At 43.5% G+C, this 18,043-nt stretch overlaps 4 protein-coding genes across 4 annotated transcripts in view; 2 read left to right on the forward strand and 2 right to left on the reverse strand.

Moving 5' to 3' along the window:
• The window catches only part of LOC131281530 (heparan sulfate 2-O-sulfotransferase pipe), a 126,015-nt gene extending 122,485 nt beyond the window's left edge, over positions 1 to 3,530 (forward strand). Inside the window, exons 4-5 of the mRNA XM_058310867.1 lie at positions 2,574 to 3,133; positions 3,206 to 3,530. Coding sequence (XP_058166850.1) covers positions 2,574 to 3,133; positions 3,206 to 3,530 — 885 coding nt within the window. The remainder of the gene's footprint in view (positions 1 to 2,573; positions 3,134 to 3,205) is intronic.
• A 1,054-nt stretch (positions 3,531 to 4,584) lies between these two features.
• LOC131281529 (deoxynucleoside triphosphate triphosphohydrolase SAMHD1 homolog) lies at positions 4,585 to 7,953 on the reverse strand. Its single transcript, XM_058310866.1, has 6 exons — positions 7,359 to 7,953; positions 7,204 to 7,291; positions 6,998 to 7,084; positions 6,476 to 6,927; positions 5,019 to 5,214; positions 4,585 to 4,942 (listed from the first exon to the last, which is right to left on the reverse strand). Exons 1-6 carry the CDS (start codon positions 7,535 to 7,537, stop codon positions 4,643 to 4,645), a joined length of 1,302 nt encoding a protein of 433 aa, XP_058166849.1. The 5' UTR covers positions 7,538 to 7,953; the 3' UTR covers positions 4,585 to 4,642.
• Positions 7,954 to 8,249: 296 nt separating this feature from the next.
• On the forward strand, positions 8,250 to 14,662 carry LOC131293916 (tonsoku-like protein). Its single transcript, XM_058321965.1, has 4 exons — positions 8,250 to 8,370; positions 8,446 to 11,698; positions 13,140 to 13,342; positions 13,399 to 14,662. Exons 1-4 carry the CDS (start codon positions 8,352 to 8,354, stop codon positions 14,565 to 14,567), a joined length of 4,644 nt encoding a protein of 1,547 aa, XP_058177948.1. The 5' UTR covers positions 8,250 to 8,351; the 3' UTR covers positions 14,568 to 14,662.
• Positions 14,663 to 15,018: 356 nt separating this feature from the next.
• Positions 15,019 to 16,761, reverse strand: LOC131281930 (divergent protein kinase domain 1C). Its single transcript, XM_058311297.1, has 4 exons — positions 16,549 to 16,761; positions 16,318 to 16,485; positions 15,553 to 16,242; positions 15,019 to 15,231 (listed from the first exon to the last, which is right to left on the reverse strand). The coding sequence occupies exons 1-4, from the start codon at positions 16,759 to 16,761 to the stop codon at positions 15,019 to 15,021; spliced, it is 1,284 nt and encodes a 427-aa protein (XP_058167280.1).
• Between the last annotated feature and the right edge of the window lie 1,282 nt (positions 16,762 to 18,043).

Raw genomic sequence — 18,043 nt, forward strand, 5'->3', positions numbered from 1 at the left:
GAAATGAGTTTCGGGTCGGGAAAAGGATAGAATTTATTGCCACCCGGAGGGCACCCGGAGGTACTGGCAATTTAGATAACACTCAATTCTACTCCACACCACTCCCCCACTCCATCCCCAGTCTTGGGGATGAATGCAACGAAGCATAAAAGAAACAACCGCATACGAATACTTTAGGTTCCTCAGCATAAACACAAACTGTGTGTGTTAAAAGAAAGGCAGCTTTCGGCAGAGTGAACAAAAACAGCGAATTTTCCAATGCTCCGGGCAGACTCCGACATCCTTAACGATATTTGTACGTGCACCTGGGACATTGTGGACCCCCGTTCCAGCCGGCGATGGTTCCGAAATGGGTGGAAAAAGGATAGAATTTATTATAATGTCTCGCGAGCGCGCATGCAATTTGGTGCAAATACGCTATTTCTATTTGTTTGTGTTTCTCGAGGTTTTGCAGGCGTGCCCGAGCTGACTTCTCTCTTCCGCCCTGCCGTTTGGCTTTGGGCCGCATGGTGCCATCCCGATCTGCGCCTCCATCCTGGTGTCGCCACTATGGAACATTTATCTTTGCAAGATGTTTTACCATTTTTACATGCACGAAAATTGGTACCCTTGGTAGTGTGGAGGATTTGACCCACATGCTCACTATTCCTCGCCCGCTTTCGATCTCCGGTAGTGGAACGAAAAAATAGGGTTAAGGAAACCCAAAACCCCAGCCTCCGCCTGGATGCGTGCGTTTAGCGAAGGCAAGAATTCATCCGGTGTGGCTTCGGGTGGCTCAAGTGCACCGAACGACCCACGGTCTGGTAAGTTCCGTGGGTGGGGAGCGTACGATATGCACATTTAAAGCAACCAACATCCGCGCCACCCGGAACGTCATCTTTTGGCAAACGATTTTGACACGTGCAGCCATAATTCAACGGTTTTATGGCAGCCCACTCTACCGGTCCAGCCTGCCAGCGGAAGGCGTTACCCGGATATGCCGAATATATATATGTGTATGTGCCCGTGGCACCACGGTGAATCCCGCTACCGGAAGTAGGTCATCGAAAATGTAGCCAATTGTTAGCGTACTGGAGAGGTCCCATCAAGTGGCGGTACCAGGTGACAACAGTGTTGCCGTGGTTACGAGCGGCGCAGAGCAAATAGAAAAATGCGATGCAATACGTGTCTTTTGTTTTGATCCTCATTAATAACACGAAAAGATTTGTAGACGACACTGGATATTTTTGCACAAAACCATAAGAAAGAAACACCCCACAACAGAAATGCAATTGAAGATTGAAACGAATTAGTCACCACCGAGTGCATCGATATGGAGTTGATACCGATAAACAGCAACACAAAGACATTCTTAGATTTTTTTTCCAATCGTAGATTGTATAATCAAAGATTTCCGCCTACAGATTATAAAGACGTCAAACAAGTCTACTCCGCACCATTGGCCACTTCACTTATTTATTCAACCCTCTTTTGTTAACGGGCTCAGAAATGTTATCGGTACCGATTGTTACAAGCCACTCTTATCTTGAATTTCTTTTCGCAAACATATTGGAGAAACTGACATTGCCGGAATACTGTAAAAGCACCCAAATTAGCTTTCTTATGAGAAGGAAAGGGAAGAAAAATATTTTTTTTAAATTATTCCGTTGTACTAACCATACTTAAGACCATACTTTAAGAAAACTATTATATTTTACTTTTCGTTAAAATTCGGTAAAACTTGGCAGCTTTTGAAACTCCTACGGTACAACCGTCCGCCCGAAGGAGCGTCAGTTCTAAGACCTACCGCGTCGGTCTCTTTTCTTGGCAACAATTAAACTTAAGAAACTCGAGACATTGAATGAATCCTTCTCATTTTTCCGTCGGAGTGTTGCATACGCGCTACAGTCAGCCTCCGATGGGAAGGCAATGTCGGATTGTTCATTGCACGGGAGAAAAAGACCATTCATTTCCAAAATGCAGGTGTTTCTTTTCCCGAAGGTATGGGCACTTAAAACAACCCATAGTAAACATTTAGCTTCCATTTACCAGTAAAACATCGATCATCCCAAAAGCGACACGGAAACATCGTCAACGTCGAAAATCACCCATCATACCCTACTGACCTACTGATGGCCGGCGTTTGTCTTCCTCCAAATATACCTTTCATTTTCGAATACAGCGTCAGAATCGCTGAAAAAATACAGGAACGAACGTTTAACTTTCTCGGCGCCTCCAAGAGAAAAAAAACTACAAAAGATGGTTTTTTTTAAATTTTTATGCAAATTTGCTAACTGTGGATCCTCTTCATTTCGTTTTGTTTCCATTATTCGCGAAACATCCCTTTCTTCGACTATTGGACGCACAGAACACGTGCGTTTCGCGTCTTGTTTAACTCATAAATATGCATGGGCTTTATTGTGTGAAGGCCTTTTTTTCTAAATATCTTTCCTTACATTTCATAATCACGGTGAAAACTATCACTTTCAAGTGAATAAAAAATCACAAAAAGTTTAATTTTACAAATTTTAAGCAAATCTTTTCTATCAATCTGTTAACATAGTTATTTTTGCTTTAATTTCCCACTTTTGTAGATGCACAGCCTGAAGGCCACCGAACTGAACAATACGCGCCGCGCGGAAATCCCAATCATCTTCTTCAACCGTGTACCGAAGGTCGGTAGCCAGACGTTTATGGAGCTGCTGCGTCGCCTGGCCGTGCGCAACGACTACACCTTCCACCGGGATGTAGTGCAGCGGTTGGAAGTGATCCGTCTCTCACCCGAACGGCAGCAGGAGCTGGCTGAAATGGTGATGGACCTGCCTGTCCCATCGGTCTACGTGAAGCACGTATGCTATACCAACTTCACCCGTTTCGGTCTGCCGATGCCGATCTACGTCAACATGGTGCGTGATCCGGTCGAGCGCATCATCAGCTGGTACTACTACGTGCGCGCGCCCTGGTACTACGTCGAGCGGAAGCAGGCCTTCCCCGATTTGCCCCTACCCGATCCACGCTGGCTGAAGAAGGACTTTGAGACTTGCGTTCTGCAGGGTGACCCCGAATGTACCTACTCGCAGAATGCCGTCCACGAGGGAATCGGTGATCATCGCCGGCAGACGCTGTTCTTCTGCGGTCATGGCGAAGAGTGTCTGTAAGTGTTCGTTAGTTATTGTTACAAAAGAACCACACCCCACAAACGTTTGTCGCTTTTCCCTCCCAACAGTCCCTTCAACGGTGTCGGTGCCTTGGAACGGGCGAAGTATGCCGTAGAGAGCCAGTATGCCGTGGTCGGTGTGTTGGAGGACCTGAACACGACACTGACCGTGCTGGAGAAGTACGTCCCAAGATTCTTTTCCGGCGCCAGCTCGGTCTACTTCAACGAGGTGAACATGCTGCAGAAGATCAACAAGAACAGCTTCAAGCCCCCGGTCAGCGAAGAGATCAAGGACCTAGTACGGCGAAACTTTACGAGAGAGATCGAATTCTACCAGTTCTGCAAACAGCGACTCTACAAGCAGTATCTTGCTACGCAACTACCGCTCAAATAACTGTTCCTTTCATCGTGCGTTTACGACCAAAATCGCAGCATTAAACAAAAAATACATGTGAGGGATGAACAAAGTCATCAGCAACACAGTTATAGGAGAGCGTGAAAACGAATAACCACACCGTGGTGTGCATACACACAACAAACATTTTGCATCATTATTTATGTATAAACTATTCATCTAGCATGTAGGACCACCAACCGTAGCAAAGCATAAGCGTTAAGCGATACCCCGAAAGGCCCAAAAGAAGTGCTAACTATTCACGATCGTCTGTTCTCACCGCTCGATCAGATCAGATCACAGAGTATGAGAGTTGATCGGAACGAGGGACGAAGCAGGCGAAAGAAAATATTGTTCTGTGTTCAAGAGAAGAGGACGTGTAAAATAAATAAATGAACAAAACTTACAATTCCATATGAATCATGGATTAGAAGATCCGAAACCAGATAAAATATTTTTGTTTGTAAAATCCAATGAAGATCCAATGCTGTTAACAAACGTTGCCTTTGTTCGTTGAAAGAAAGGGTAGTTCTCTTTCTCAAAGCGTATAATCTTGGATCGTCTTCCGATCTTCCCACGATACTCGTATACGAGCGAATGTACGCTTACTTGAACCACATTGTTGATCGTCGAGTGGCCACTTCAGTGTCCCCACAATGGCCATCTGGATATGATCAAAACATATTTTAACACTCACTTTCCCTCCGAAAAAGTAAAACAGCCAGTAAAACATATAACCGTTTAGAAATTCCAAATACTTTTATTACGAGTTGTTCATTCCATGTTTTTTTTCTAATTTTGCATTATTTTGTGATTTAACGTGAAAAAACTAGTAAAAATATAAAAGGTAAATGATTATAAACATTATTTAAATTTTGATAATAATGTTGTTATTGATTATAGCAAATATTTCTTTTCCTGAGTAAGGTAGCTTGGTTCACACAACCATACCGATGGCGCTAAAATAATTATTTATTTTCCTGCGCTACGAATTCCTGAAGGTAAGTACCACACAAACAATACGTGTACGATAAGATAAATAAAGTGCGAAGCCTCAATGGTTCAATTTAAAATTAAAAAAAAAACATTTCCTACATCCCAAATATTATCGACTAGCTTCCGTTCGATACCGAGTTTCGCAAGTTGATGAAGTAATTCTTGGCATTCTGTTGCACCTGCAGAACTGTACTAGTGCAATAAGTGATGTATTCCTTAATTTCATTGACTGACTTTTGTACATTAATCTTTGATAGACTTCTCGCCTTCTCGATGGAAATAAGTTCCATCCTCCCACCCGGAGCGACTTTATAGAAGGTAACGTTGAAGTTGGTAAACCATTGCTCGTTTGATTTAATGCAACGCGATGCCTGCACCACGATAGGTTTTTGTTGTAGAAAGTTATAGCGCTCCACCTGATTGAATGAAAAAATTGATTTAAACAAGAAATTGTTAAGTACTGTGACAATGGAAGATAATTTAACCACATACCTCGTCCTTCATATCAACAGGAGATCTAAATATTTCTGTGTAACGCTCGCCGCCCTTCAAACGTTTCATTAGTTCTTTGGCTTTCTCCAGCCCAGGATGACTGCTGGACGCTAGCTCATCGACAATAGTATCGTCTAAATACATAAACAGGTCTGGTTGACTATGAACTTTGGAAAGAAGTTCACTCTTGCCATTACTAAATGGTTGGGAATATAATTTTAAATAGCAAAAATTAGTGTTTGATTTAAAGAACCTATGGTAGAACAAACAATCAAATCGAAAATAATAAACGAGATGAGAATGGTGTGCTGGCAACACGGTTACAATAGGGACATTCTGTTTCCTATTGCGCATGCCAAAGGATATGCCAGACGCAACAATAATAAAGTATTTTCAACTGTCAATCAGAACGCACAGAATTGACAAACAAAAAACAATTCATGGAAAAGAGTCACAGTCAAATAGAACCCCTTTCCTCGGTCGTGATACAACAAAGCCTCTGCTTTACTTTCTTGTGGTCAAACCATCGGGTTTTTGTGAAAAACCTGCAACTGTGTTTCTTATTAAAGAACATTTTTAGCATGATCACCGGGCTTCGCAGCAATTTTCTTTTTCACTACGTTGTCTTTTGTCCAACCCTTATCCACGTTCTCGTAACGACGGTTGCAGCAAAAGGTCCACACCATCCTCGCGGTGAATTTAGTCACAAATCCGCCAAGGAACATTTGGACCAACATTTGAAACCAGAGCATGAGTAAGTATCATACCCACTCTGGATACGGTTCAAAGGTTTTTTGTGTCCGCTAACTTTTTTTTGTTTACTGCAGACATTTAGAGGATGATATGAAAAGTCTTCCAATTGGCGATCAAAGTCTCACAGAAATGTCGGAGGATGAGAAAAACTTCTACTACTTTAAGCTGCACGATTCGGACAACAACGATAACTTGGATGGATTGGAAATGCTGCACGCCGCAACGCATCACAATCATCAGCACAGCAATACCGGTGGGAAACTGCATGGTATCGATCGTACCTCGAAACCAATCCTAGAAAATTCTGCTCTGTCGTTAGAGGAAGAAGAATTCAACCACATCGTGGGTAAGATGATAGAATTTTTCAAGATAAATCGCTATTTCATTGCAAACTAACAAGGCTTTTCTGCGATGGGTTTGCAGAAGTTATTGATGATTTTATCGAGTTTGCCGACGCTGATAAAAATGGTCTGCTAAACTACCCGGAATACATAAATGCGATTAATCTAAGCGAACCAAAAGCGTCATCGACAGACACGCTGCATTCGGAAGCTGACTCTCCCGAAGATGAATCACAGCAAGACAAAGCAAACGAAGTTGCCAACGACAATTACAGTGATAGAAGTATTCAAAATTAAATAAATTACATATCCATTCAAATAGGCTCATTTCGTGGAATACATAATGGAATAGGGGACACTTACCGTGAAAACCGAAATCCAACCCGTTCGGCTTCGTGTAGCACATCCAGCATCATCAGCTCGGTTCCGAGGACCTCTCCATCTTGATAGCAGCCGCGATGAAACTCCTGCCGAGCACAGGCCATTTCATACACTAGCGGAAAATCTTCCCAATGATAAACGATTTTGCTTCTGCCATCAACTGTCGTCGCTACGCGGGCTCGATCGAACATTTCACTAAACGGTCGCGACGGTCTAATGATGTTGGGCACGTGGTGCGAATCACGCTGCAAATAGTCACACCGATCGACATCCACATCGCTGCTGACAATATGCGCCAAAAAGTGACGCTCGGGGATTAACAGATCGGATGCTTTGCCTTGTATCATTGCACAGATTATCTCCCTTTGCTGTTCGGTGATGTATTCCATTCGGTCAAGCACTTGACGCACAAGTTGTACCGAGGCTTCCTCATGCTGGAAAAGAAATTGACACATAAAAACAACAACCACTCATTATTGTGCAGAAATGGATGCATCCTCTTACCCTCCAATGGCCACCGTAAACTTCAACAAATTTTTCCCACATGTGCGAAAATGGTCCATGGCCTACATCATGCAAAACTGCCGCCAGCTAAAGCAATCAAAATGAACGTTATTGAATTTATAAGTTCCAAAAGATAGGATAAAAATAATTCAATGCCGTACTAGCTTGCGAAGTAATTTAAAATTAATCAAACATGATAAACTTACCATAACACACATCCGCTCACTTTCGCTTATTGGTTGTTCCAAATGGAGATTTAATGAATCTAGCAGTTTACCAGCCAGGTAGCAGGCACTGAAACAAAGAAGAAATGAATATTTAGCATTCCGGTTAACCAGAAATATGTTGTAACAGAACTTACCCCAACGAGTGTTCGAATCTCGTATGGTCAGCTCCCTCGAAAGTTAAATTAGAGACACCCAGTTGTTTCAACCGTTTCAGGCGTAGAAATTCTTCCGTCTCTACAGCGGACCGAATGTAAGCAGGTAAACAGTAGAAACCGTAGACAGAATCCTGAACCGTTAAGTTAGATTGATCCATTTCCGTTTAATCCTCTTCGAGTGCTCGAGTTCAACGACAACGACGAATGGTACAACTTATTCGTTTGTCAAATGCTTTTAAGGCGACCCTAGAGCGTTGCGTATGCTACCAGCGATAACGTATCTCTTTCGTTCCCGTGCACGATTAAGCCAACTGCGGTGCCCACAAGAGCCTTACCAGTTCAAAATTACGCAGCAGCATGCTGTGCGAGACAATTAAGTAACTGTTAAAAGAACGGACTGCTTTGGTGAGGAATTCTATGGCGATTGCAGTGGGATCTGGCATCGCTATCGAAACTAAATTCGTCGAATCTCCATCACCTCACACGAAGTGTCAGTAGGAAAGTGGATGGTAAACAATCCCCCCACCACCCCAAGCCAACTATCCGGAACACAACATAAACCCAAAACACCGTCACCATTATTTCAAAGGCGAATTTTTCGTTTTTCGATGAAAGTTTGCCGTCGTAATGGGGCTATTGCACAACTGGTTGCTAGGAAACTTGTTTAACAAGTTTGGTAACAACGAATCTATCGAAAAATCGTACCTCCGGCGATGCAGGAATGTTATGACAAGCATTTGACAGAACACCGTAACGAAAAGTGGGCCTGTTTCACGCACTCCAGTTGGCGCGCTCGGCTCTTTTGACGTTTGTCCCATGGAGTCCCTTTTACAAACGTTGCCTTCCAGTAGAATTGTTTGTTTAACAAAAGTTTACATGAATATCCTTGTTTCATAATTCCCTAAACGTTTATCGTTTGCTAAACTTTGTGTTTGTAAATTGTGAACAGTGAAGTTAACGTTTTCTGTTACTATGGGGCCCGATGAGCGTAGTAAGTACGGGATCCGACGGTTGTTCTCCGTGAAATTGGTAATGTTTCCAAACAACAAACAACCCCTTGTTTTAGAACTTGTCAACAAAAAGACGAAATATGCAAACCAGGACAATTACCTCTCATTAGCCGAAACCTGCCAAAGATTGGGCGAGTTGTACAAGGACCGTGAGGAGTATCAACGTGCATTAAACGAGTACAAACTGGCGGCCAAGGCGTATGAAAAGCTCAATCGATTGATGGACCGCGGACTGGCGTTTCGAATGATCGGTGAGATGCATCTCATGATGGGTCAGTTCAAGGAAGCGCTTCAAAATGTCCAGGCTTATTCGCGGGCCGCTCGTAACGAGGCCAACCAGCTAGAAATTCAGCGTGCCAATGTTACCCTAGGTCGCGTCTACCTGCACCGAGCGGAGAGCTTTATTTTGGAGAAGAAAACATCGGATGCCGAAGCGGACCTGATCGAGGCCGAAAAGGCTTTCAATATAGCACTGTCGATTTGCGACAAATTGCAAGGGACGGTGCGGAAGGCTGAATTTATCGAAATGCAAGCCGGAACGTATTTGAATCTCGGTGTGACGCTTGACCGGCGGGGAAAAACGAATCCAGCTCAGGTGCATATGGAACGTGCAATACGGTTAGCCCGTGAGGCAGATTCATTCGAACTTCTTCATACTTGTTATAATACGATGGCATTATCCTGTTCCCAGTGGGAGAAGAACAATGATGGTGAGCATCGTGGTAAAACTTTACGCTTGTTAAACCATGGCCTTGAGGTGGCTTCACGACTTTCGAATCGTGCAACGAAAATGTGCCAAACGTTGCTATTAAAAACGGATTTCTTTCTGCAAATGGGCGACTTCCAGAGCGCTCGTCAAACTCTTAAAAGAGCATATCATCTGAAAACCCCAGTCAGTAGCGACGCAAAACAAATCGCACAGCAACTCAAAGTACTCGTTGCCATATGCCGTACGGAGGACGAGCTAATAACCCTTGAAGCAACGAACTACGAGCGTCGTAAAACTCTTTACGAACGCATGGGAGACGGTGCCTGTAAGCTGCGCAATTTTGTCAAAGCGATCGATTACTACCGGCGAATGCTGGAGTGTGCCGAAGCGCTCGGTGACGCTAACCGGCAGCTGATTCCGTGCTACGTAAGCCTCTACCAGACGTACACCGACAACCAACAGTACGATCTTGCCCTCGAGTACCTCTGGAAGGAGTATGAGATCATCGCAAACGAACCGAAAGAAGCCTACCATACACTGCTACAGATTGCGAAGCTGTATGAACGACAGGAAAAATCCTTTTTTGACATCGAGGACATTTATCGGAGGGCGCGTGTGGAAGCTAAAAAGCTACAATCGATCGATCTGGAACGAGTTGCGGTGCAACGTGCGGTAAAGATGTTACGAAAGAACTGTATGGATCTGATGGCGGACACTCTCGAACAGGAAGCAATTGCCGAGGGAATCGATCTAAGTATCGTCGAACCAGACAGTGAGGGCTTGCCGGATATGGATTGCCTATCGGAGGTAGACGAGGACGATGGGGAGAACGAACAGAACACACCGAACGTGGGCGATGATATAAACCTCGATATAGATCTATCGGAAAATTCGGACGTTGAAGGAGAAGCAAATTTGGGTGGAGGTATTGGAAGTGGTAAGAAGCTGAACGACAGTATACCGGATGCTTTAAACGCCTCTACTTCAGCACAAGGAAGAACGCGCAAACGTGGCATGACGTTCGCCGTGCGCAGAAACAACAAGGGAGAAACGCAACTCCATCAGGCAGCGATCGCAGGTAATACGGTCCTTGTCGAGAGGCTTCTCGAACAGGGTCACCCGGTAAATGTGCGCGATCACGCCGGATGGCTGCCGCTTCATGAAGCGTGCATCCATGGACATGCCGATATCGTTACCACACTGCTTGATCGTGGGGCACATATGAACGATAAAGGTGGAACGAGCTGCGATGGCATAACACCACTTTATGACGCCTGTTGCAATGGCCGGTTAGAAGTGATCGAGGTGTTACTCGATCGTGGCGCAAATGCAACACAACGGACTGATTTCGGGGACACAACGCTGAATGTTCTAGACACGTGGTACTCGAAACGTAAGGCACGGTTATCACTGGAAGAAATCCATCATTACGAACGAGTTCGGGAGCGATTGGTGGCAAAGTTTGATGCAGTAGCAGAACAAGTATCGCCACCGTCCGTAGATCGTCGACCTGCGAAAAAAGATTTTTCTTCCGGTAGTAAAATAACGGTCAAGCAAAATAGTTACTCAAGCGATTCCGATACGCCAACCGATTCCACAGCACACACTACCGGCAGTTCTTCGTCGAAGGTCAAATCACTCCGATCCACTGGATCTAGTTCTGCTAGCTATGGAAGTAAAGAAACGGTCATGCGCTTACACCGAAACGCGGTTTCCAGTAGTGACGACGAAAGATCCCCAAAGCGTGTCTCAATCAATGGAGCTAGTGACGATGAGTTGGACCCGGTTGGCGTTAGCGAATATCGCAGTACGATGTTAGCGCTGCGGAAAAACAAGATCACCGATCATCGAGCGACATCCCTTTCCCTAGCCGGACAGAAGAAACGATTGGCGCACATGGCCTTGGATGAGGTCGATGCCGACGATTGGTTGATCGACGATTTGCAGCAAACCGCAAAAAGAAGTCGTGTTACGCCCTCCACCCTACCCCGTTCGGCTTCGAGTAGTTTGGAAAGGAAGAAATCGTCCTCTTCGTTCGGAAAAAATCGCTCTTCATCGGACCTTACTGGTGTGGACGCAACCCCTCCTTCGTACTCAACTGATTGTGCCTCTGCTTTGCTCGATGCAGACGACGATGATCTGCCGTTTGCAGACGAACCCTACGCTAACGACTGCTGGCAAGAGCAAGAGAGTACTGACAGTGCCTTCAATGTTCTCATGAAAAACTCAGCAAAAAGCTTTCGTCGAATACAAAACCGACGAGGCTCGTCGGAAACCCGTGCACGGCGACATTCGTTAGGCATTGCACAGACATCCCTTCTTGATGCTGGTTTCCAGCGGATAGCAAGCCCATGTTTTGACGAGAAAGAAAATTTGACTCCACCTGAAGATCGATTAAGGACGCCAGTTAAGCAGACGACCCCAACACCCGTGGCACCCTCGCCCCATAAATCACCCGCCGCTCAGCCTTCTATGAAGCAAACGTTCCATGTGGTCCTTGATGATGGCAAAACAGTGGATCTTTTCTTCAACGATCAAACACTCTTCACCACCCGCACGATCGGGTGGTTACAAAATGAGATCGTCAAGCGGTACATCATGTGAGTAGAAATAATAGATAATCGACAAACTGAGCTTTTTCCATCGGTCTGGCGACTTTTGCCTGGGCTATTGTTAAAAATCTTATTAGATATCATCAAAACGATACAAAACAAATATTTTGGATTGCATTAACATTAACATTAACCTTAACTTTGTCCTAAGGATCTATTAAAATAATCAGTTTTTAGTTTTCGTAATTTCAGTTTACTTGCATTTAACGTTTGCATTAAAGAAATAGACAAATTTTCATCGGTAATAAGAAAAAAATCAACCAAGCTAATGGAGTGAAATAAATTTTATTGTAAAATTACGCTTTTCTAGTACTTTCAAAAAATATTCCGCCACCCAGTAAACCGGCCTAACGGCCCTTAGCCGAAACTTCAGTCATAGCCGACACAGCCAATCATGTAACGATGTTTTTCACTTGCTGTGAGGCATTCATGGCCAAATGCTACTCTGTTTGGACTTTAAAACGTTGGAATAGGTCCTACCTTTAAGTGTTGTAAATTTTTATTCGATTGGTTGTAGTTGAGAAACATAAGGAGGGTTAGCAGTGTTGGGTATTTAAATTACATTTGACCGGTTCAACTACTACGATTCTCGTTGCGCATGAATTACTATGGCAGGTATGTCCAAACCAGTGAATCGTACTCTTTATAATGTTTTCTGATAGAGTTGCTTAATTCCGGAAAACACTGCACACTATACCCATCTCCATACGCCGGAAGTCTTGAAAGGAAGAACAGTGACTTGTGCAAAACCTTCTCGCTGGTTTTCACCCACAATATGGCGTTCCATGGGAGTTAGGGGCCCCAAAACATTTTAAATATACTGTAAAAAGCTTCAAAAGCAACATTAAGTACTAGGTTTTTTAACACTTGTCGCCGTCCGACTTTAAATAATCTTTGGTCACGTGGTCCACGATAAAGCTGCATGTTTTAACATACAATCAAACGTAGATGGTTTAATGTTTTGGCCTCGGCGGATTCAATTTAAATGATACAGTTGTCAAACTTGTTCCAAATTTTAAAAAATGCTACTCTTTATTTTGCTTTTAACAGAAAGTTGCTAGCGTTTTTCGTTTTTGAATGAGAAGCCGTTGAAATTTTTCTATTTTGTTATTGCAAAAATTTTTATTATTTAGTTTTGGAAAATTGCCAAATTGCGAAAATTTGTCAAACCTGATTAGGGCAGTTAAATCTCGGTGCCAAATCGATAAACTCCGATAGGGTATTTTAGAATTTTATTAACAAATTATAAGTTTGGAAATCGGTTTGTGTTGACTCTTTAAATTGCAGATTATCATTGCGAAATCTTTTATTCACAGGTTTCTCGCAGCCATGTTTTGTTTTAAGTTTTTTTTCCATATTTAGAATGGGATGTTTCCATTATTTAATTTTTTTAACAATATTATATTATTTTACTTGTATTTTATCCTAGGTGCTACGGAAAACGACCACTGTTGAAGATAAAACAATCAAAAGATCTCCATGCGTTTTCTGAAAGTGAATATCTCAACGTGTTAACAGAAAACAGAGTACCTGGGTTAAACACGGAAATAACTGTACATGGCATGGTCCGCGGCTGTCAGCATGTAGATTTCGCACAATTTTACGAAGAATACTGTCAGGAAAACAAAAAAGGTAAGTCTGGTGAACGCAACCCTCTAGGATGATGATTATAATCATTCTGTTTTCAGTGAACGACAAGAATCTTCAAGCAAGGCTGATAAAACTGGAACGTACTGGTTCAATAATTTTGGAACCCGACTTTGCGCTAACGGTACCTTCACAACCACTTCCCGCTACCGATACATTATCGTTCGTTTTCTTGTTGGTATTCTTCCAACAGGACTGGTTGAACCATTTAGATCTGTCGGTGAACGGAATCACCGACAACCACATGGAAACACTGGCTCGATATTTACCATCCTGCAAACATTTGCGTGTGCTGCGACTTGCTTTAAATCTGCTCACTAGCCGAAGTGTTGAGATGCTCTGCTATGGCGTGAAAAATCCGTTGGATTTGGAATCATTGAGTGGTTCTTTGACGGTAGGTGGGTTAAAGGGCAGCGGGCTAGAAGAATTGGATCTTAGCAGTAATCCTCTCGAAGACGATGCTATTGCCCCACTGTTCGTTTTGTGCAATGAGTTATCCAATTTACGTGTCCTTCGTCTCGGGTCAACCGACATAATGACCATAGACGAGAGTAATGTTGGCAACTTCGATATTTCGCGATTGGAAACGTTCGACGTTTCGCAAAACAAACTTCACGAACATTCGGTGCAGTATCTTTTGAATCAGCTGTCCGAGGGCCATTTGCGGGATGCTAGCTTCCATTCGCTCGCTGCACTTTGCACTGATTTCAAACCCAAACTATGGCAAACCATATCCAATACCCAACTGGGAAGCTTGCGGGCTCTCAATCTTAGCAACTGTCGACTGACTGACGATGAGATAGAAAACACACTCCTCCCATCCCTCGGACGGAACTGTGAAAAGCTCGTCCATCTGGATTTATCAGTCAATGTAGCCCTCACAAAGCGTACCTTTCTTTCCGTTCTACGACAGTGCAACGGCGCCGTCTTTCGACTTGAACAATTACACTTCCGGCACAATGTCCAACTGTGGGTCGAGCTGGATACGATCGCACCGGCAGACCAGCTGAAGATGATCGAGTACAATCCGTCCGTTCAATACCCTCGAGAACTTCTGGCCATGCTACCGGTTGGCGATTACACAGTGCACCAACACGAAACATTGCTCACCGTGGTCACTAACCTGTGGCGTACCTTATGGTCCGCAAGAACTCCGAATTTAACTAAGCACGACGACGGTTTACACATAACGTTTAGTGTCGATAAGTAGTAGCTTTTTTTAAATTATATCAATCAAAACAAAATTTGAATAAAGCATGTAAAATAATAGTGAATTAAATTCACAAATAGATTTTTTGTTGACAAGTCACAAACATTGTTTTAAATTAAAGCAACAAATTTGTAGTTGTTTCTATCTGTAAATTTCAGTTTTTTACTGCTTTAAGGTTACTGCTTATTATCTCTAGGTCGTCGTAGCGTTTACAATTTTCCGTTAAAGATTGGTGAGAATAATACTACTGTGCCATTAGATTCGTTTTTGGCTACTGAAACCAGATTCACTCTACCCATATCGTTGCACCCGAAAAATACTTTGCACAATTGTCGTGTCGCTGTACGAACGCTGTTTGATTATCACTGCAATTGACTACGGTACTCTAATGCTGGTCCCCGGTTTTGAGAGGGCGCAATACTTCTACTGGCCGGCAGAGGGGGGCAGATAATTAGGAGTAGACCGAAGAAGCAAGTTGCTCGTAGATGCTGGTCAGCTCATTGTACAGCTGTTTCTTGAGACTCTTCGAAGCGCCCCACGATCGGCCGGCGTCAACATCGGACCTGCTGCTCGGCCGTGCGCAACGCTCCAGGATGCGAAGCAATCGGGTTGGACTTTTCTCCGTCACTAGGATGCCCGGCTCGGTGGCGGTCCCGCGGAATATCTATCGACAAGGTAATGAAGTGAAACCTGTTTTGCACTAACCAGTAGAGATTACTGCATTTCATTCAACAAACACATCCAGCAGTGTACCTGGATCGTATGTAATAAAGCACAACAATCATTCATGCGATACCTGTCATTGCGGTCGGTCCTAGAATAATACGGATTATCTACTTTACTCGTTTGGAGTTCCTAGCTGTAAGTTTTGCGATTCACCATAAAGTGCTTTATGGTAGGCTCGCTTCATCGTTTCCCGATCCAAGTATACTGCTGGATTTTCGTGTTGGTTATTAAAACGCTGTAAATACTATTGTTCAATTACCTTATCACACACAATTTGCAGATTGTTATTCAACAAACCGGCGGTACACTGATGGACGGTGGTGTTGCAGCGACTACGGCAATCATGGAAGCTACACTCGGCGTCACTAGAGCACTCGCGTCCATCGGACAGCATCCGATCGATCGACACCTCGGTGCTTATGTACCGCAGGTCGTGATATTTCATACGACTGTCGCTGATGCCGAAGCCCGCTAGCAGCACCGAGCACATCTGGAACTTGTTCTGGCCCATCTCCTCGAGATAGTCCAGTATGAGCACGGCCACCTTGATGTGGTACCGCCACTTGGACAGATCGATGTGATTGGTGAAATGGTACCGCCGTTCGTCAAACTCGACCGTCTCCAGCAGCTCCGTAATAAAGAGATCACCGCACGTGCCGACCACCTGCGGGAAGATCTCCTTCTCCTCGTACAGCCGGCTCAGCAGGTACTCGTTGTTCTGGATCAACGTCCAGCTGTTGCGCATGCTGGCGTGAAACAGCACGTGATTGTTCTTGTTCTTCAGCTTGAGCAAACTGTTCAACTTGTCGAACGGCAGTTGTAGGTTGTACCGCAGTTCGATGTATCGGCGCACGATGCCGACGTACTCCGTCTCCGTTGGATAGTGTTCTTCGTGCCGGTGGCTATCGATCCAGGACAGTTTTTCGTAACTATCATCCGGAACCGCATGCTGCAGGATGAGAAACCGGCGGTTATGTTCAACACTTTCAAAGACGACATTAAATTTTTAGGTAAGTACGCTTACCTTCACGACGACTAACTGTTGAGCTTTACGGGCCAAAAATCGATTCGGATTGAAGGGATTCAGCGAGGTCTGCTTCGTTGAAGGGCAGTGAAATTCCGAAATGGTATCACCAGCACATAGTTCTGGACACATGTAGCCCGTAATTTCATTGCTATAATACTGATTGCACTGTAGAAGTAAAAAAACAAATTTAAGAACTTTACTTCACCTTTTTTCGCTGTATATACTTACAATTTTTGAAATCTTCCATTCGACCAACACGTCGAAGCAAAAGTGCAGCCTGGTCACGGCGAAGCCGATCACAGCGAGCACCAAGAGCACCAACAAGGTTGCGGAAGTAATGGCACAATAGGAGCGGCGTCTCGGTGAAAAACGAAACCTTCGGGTTAAACTTTTAAACCGACCCTGCATGGCCAGCAGGCGGCTGCTGTTGCTGATTGTCATTCTCGGCAGGTTCTCCCACGCTGCTGCCAAGTTTAAAACAGGTAAAAAAGAACTTTTCATTGATTCGCAAGTGAAGCCAATCCAAAATCGATCTCAGTGACACGAAATGCTTAATTATGCTTTGTTTACTACTTGCTTAGCATCCCTTACCACGAGCGACAATGGTACAATACTAGCGCCTATAGCCAACCTCCTCGGTGGAGGATGTGGACACGTAAAATTTACTGCTATTAAGATAAACTACTCACAAGACTACAAACACAATGACCGGTGCGATGGCTCCGAGGTTGGTGACGCCCGTCGCTGTTACATAAAAACAAATGTCCGCCCAAAATGTCACCGTCCCCTAGTCCAAGGACACCGAACTGCGTGCGTGCGCCATCGCGGTTCTAGGTTTGTTTTGATGTGTGACGTCATATCTTAAGGAGCTCGCTAGGAGTCTGGGTCACAGTGCGCATGTTTCCTTGCCATTTTATCTACATATCCAATGGACCGATTCTTCATACCCTAACCCTGAGGCTCCCTTTGTAGCTTCCGTTTGTAGACAGTCGTTAAAACGAAGGAAGGATTCATTCAACTCTTGAAAACACGTGGGTCGGGTTTGCACTTCCCATACGCGATCGAGGTGTTTTCCCGCGTTTTGGTGAAAACTGCAACATAGCCTTTTAAGTTTAAGTATATTAAAATATACTTTATTTTAACTGCAGTACACGTTCACTTTCTTGTTATGGATATAACATTAGCTTTTAAAAATATTACTTTTCCTGGTCTTTACGCTTGTGAAATTTGATTAGTTTTTGTCATAGTTTCTTATTATTTGTTGTTTTAGTGTTAAATCGAAATAGCAAAATTATCAACTAAAAAATTGAACAAAAACTTTCGTAGCAGCTTTCGATAATACTTTTATTTCCAACCTACCTAATCGCTACAATTTTACAGAAAAATGCTTTTATTATATTTCAAAAAAGCAATTCATTAAATATACATAAGATAAAGTTAAAAATGTTGGCTACAAGACCAGTTGACATGCCGGAGTTTAAGATGTGTTTGTCCAGTTTGGAACTTAATTTAATCTATTGTTTCAAAGTAACAAATTGTAAGTTGGTTTGAATAATTGATTAAAAAAGGAAAACAGTTCCGTTCAGTTCGTTTATTATCTAATAAGATTTTGGTATGTGAGACAATGATTTTTGTATCTCAAAAGTATACTAACAAAGGTTATAATCCTTAATAATAATGCCATTTAGATTGCAATTATTTTCTATGCTCTGAAATGATGCAA

This window comes from Anopheles ziemanni, chromosome 2 (assembly GCF_943734765.1).
Source record: "Anopheles ziemanni chromosome 2, idAnoZiCoDA_A2_x.2, whole genome shotgun sequence".
In the NCBI taxonomy this organism is placed as follows: domain Eukaryota; kingdom Metazoa; phylum Arthropoda; class Insecta; order Diptera; family Culicidae; genus Anopheles; species Anopheles ziemanni.

Excerpts from the sequence above, each read along its gene's own strand:
- LOC131281930 (XM_058311297.1), bottom strand. The coding sequence starts at position 16,761 with ATGACAATCAGCAACAGCAGCCGCCTGCTGGCCATGCAGGGTCGGTTT. Across the intron at positions 16,243-16,317 it reads AACAGTTAGTCGTCGTGAAG|CATGCGGTTCCGGATGATAG; the intron begins GTAAGCGTACTT and ends CTCATCCTGCAG. Across the intron at positions 15,232-15,552 it reads TGCAAATTGTGTGTGATAAG|ATATTCCGCGGGACCGCCAC; the intron begins GTAATTGAACAA and ends CCTTGTCGATAG.
- LOC131281529 (XM_058310866.1), bottom strand. The coding sequence starts at position 7,537 with ATGGATCAATCTAACTTAACGGTTCAGGATTCTGTCTACGGTTTCTAC. Across the intron at positions 7,085-7,203 it reads GTGAGCGGATGTGTGTTATG|CTGGCGGCAGTTTTGCATGA; the intron begins GTAAGTTTATCA and ends TGATTGCTTTAG. Across the intron at positions 5,215-6,475 it reads GTTGGATTTCGGTTTTCACG|TAATGGCAAGAGTGAACTTC; the intron begins GTAAGTGTCCCC and ends CCAACCATTTAG.
- LOC131293916 (XM_058321965.1), top strand. Across the intron at positions 11,699-13,139 it reads ATCGTCAAGCGGTACATCAT|GTGCTACGGAAAACGACCAC; the intron begins GTGAGTAGAAAT and ends ATTTTATCCTAG. Across the intron at positions 13,343-13,398 it reads CTGTCAGGAAAACAAAAAAG|TGAACGACAAGAATCTTCAA; the intron begins GTAAGTCTGGTG and ends TTCTGTTTTCAG.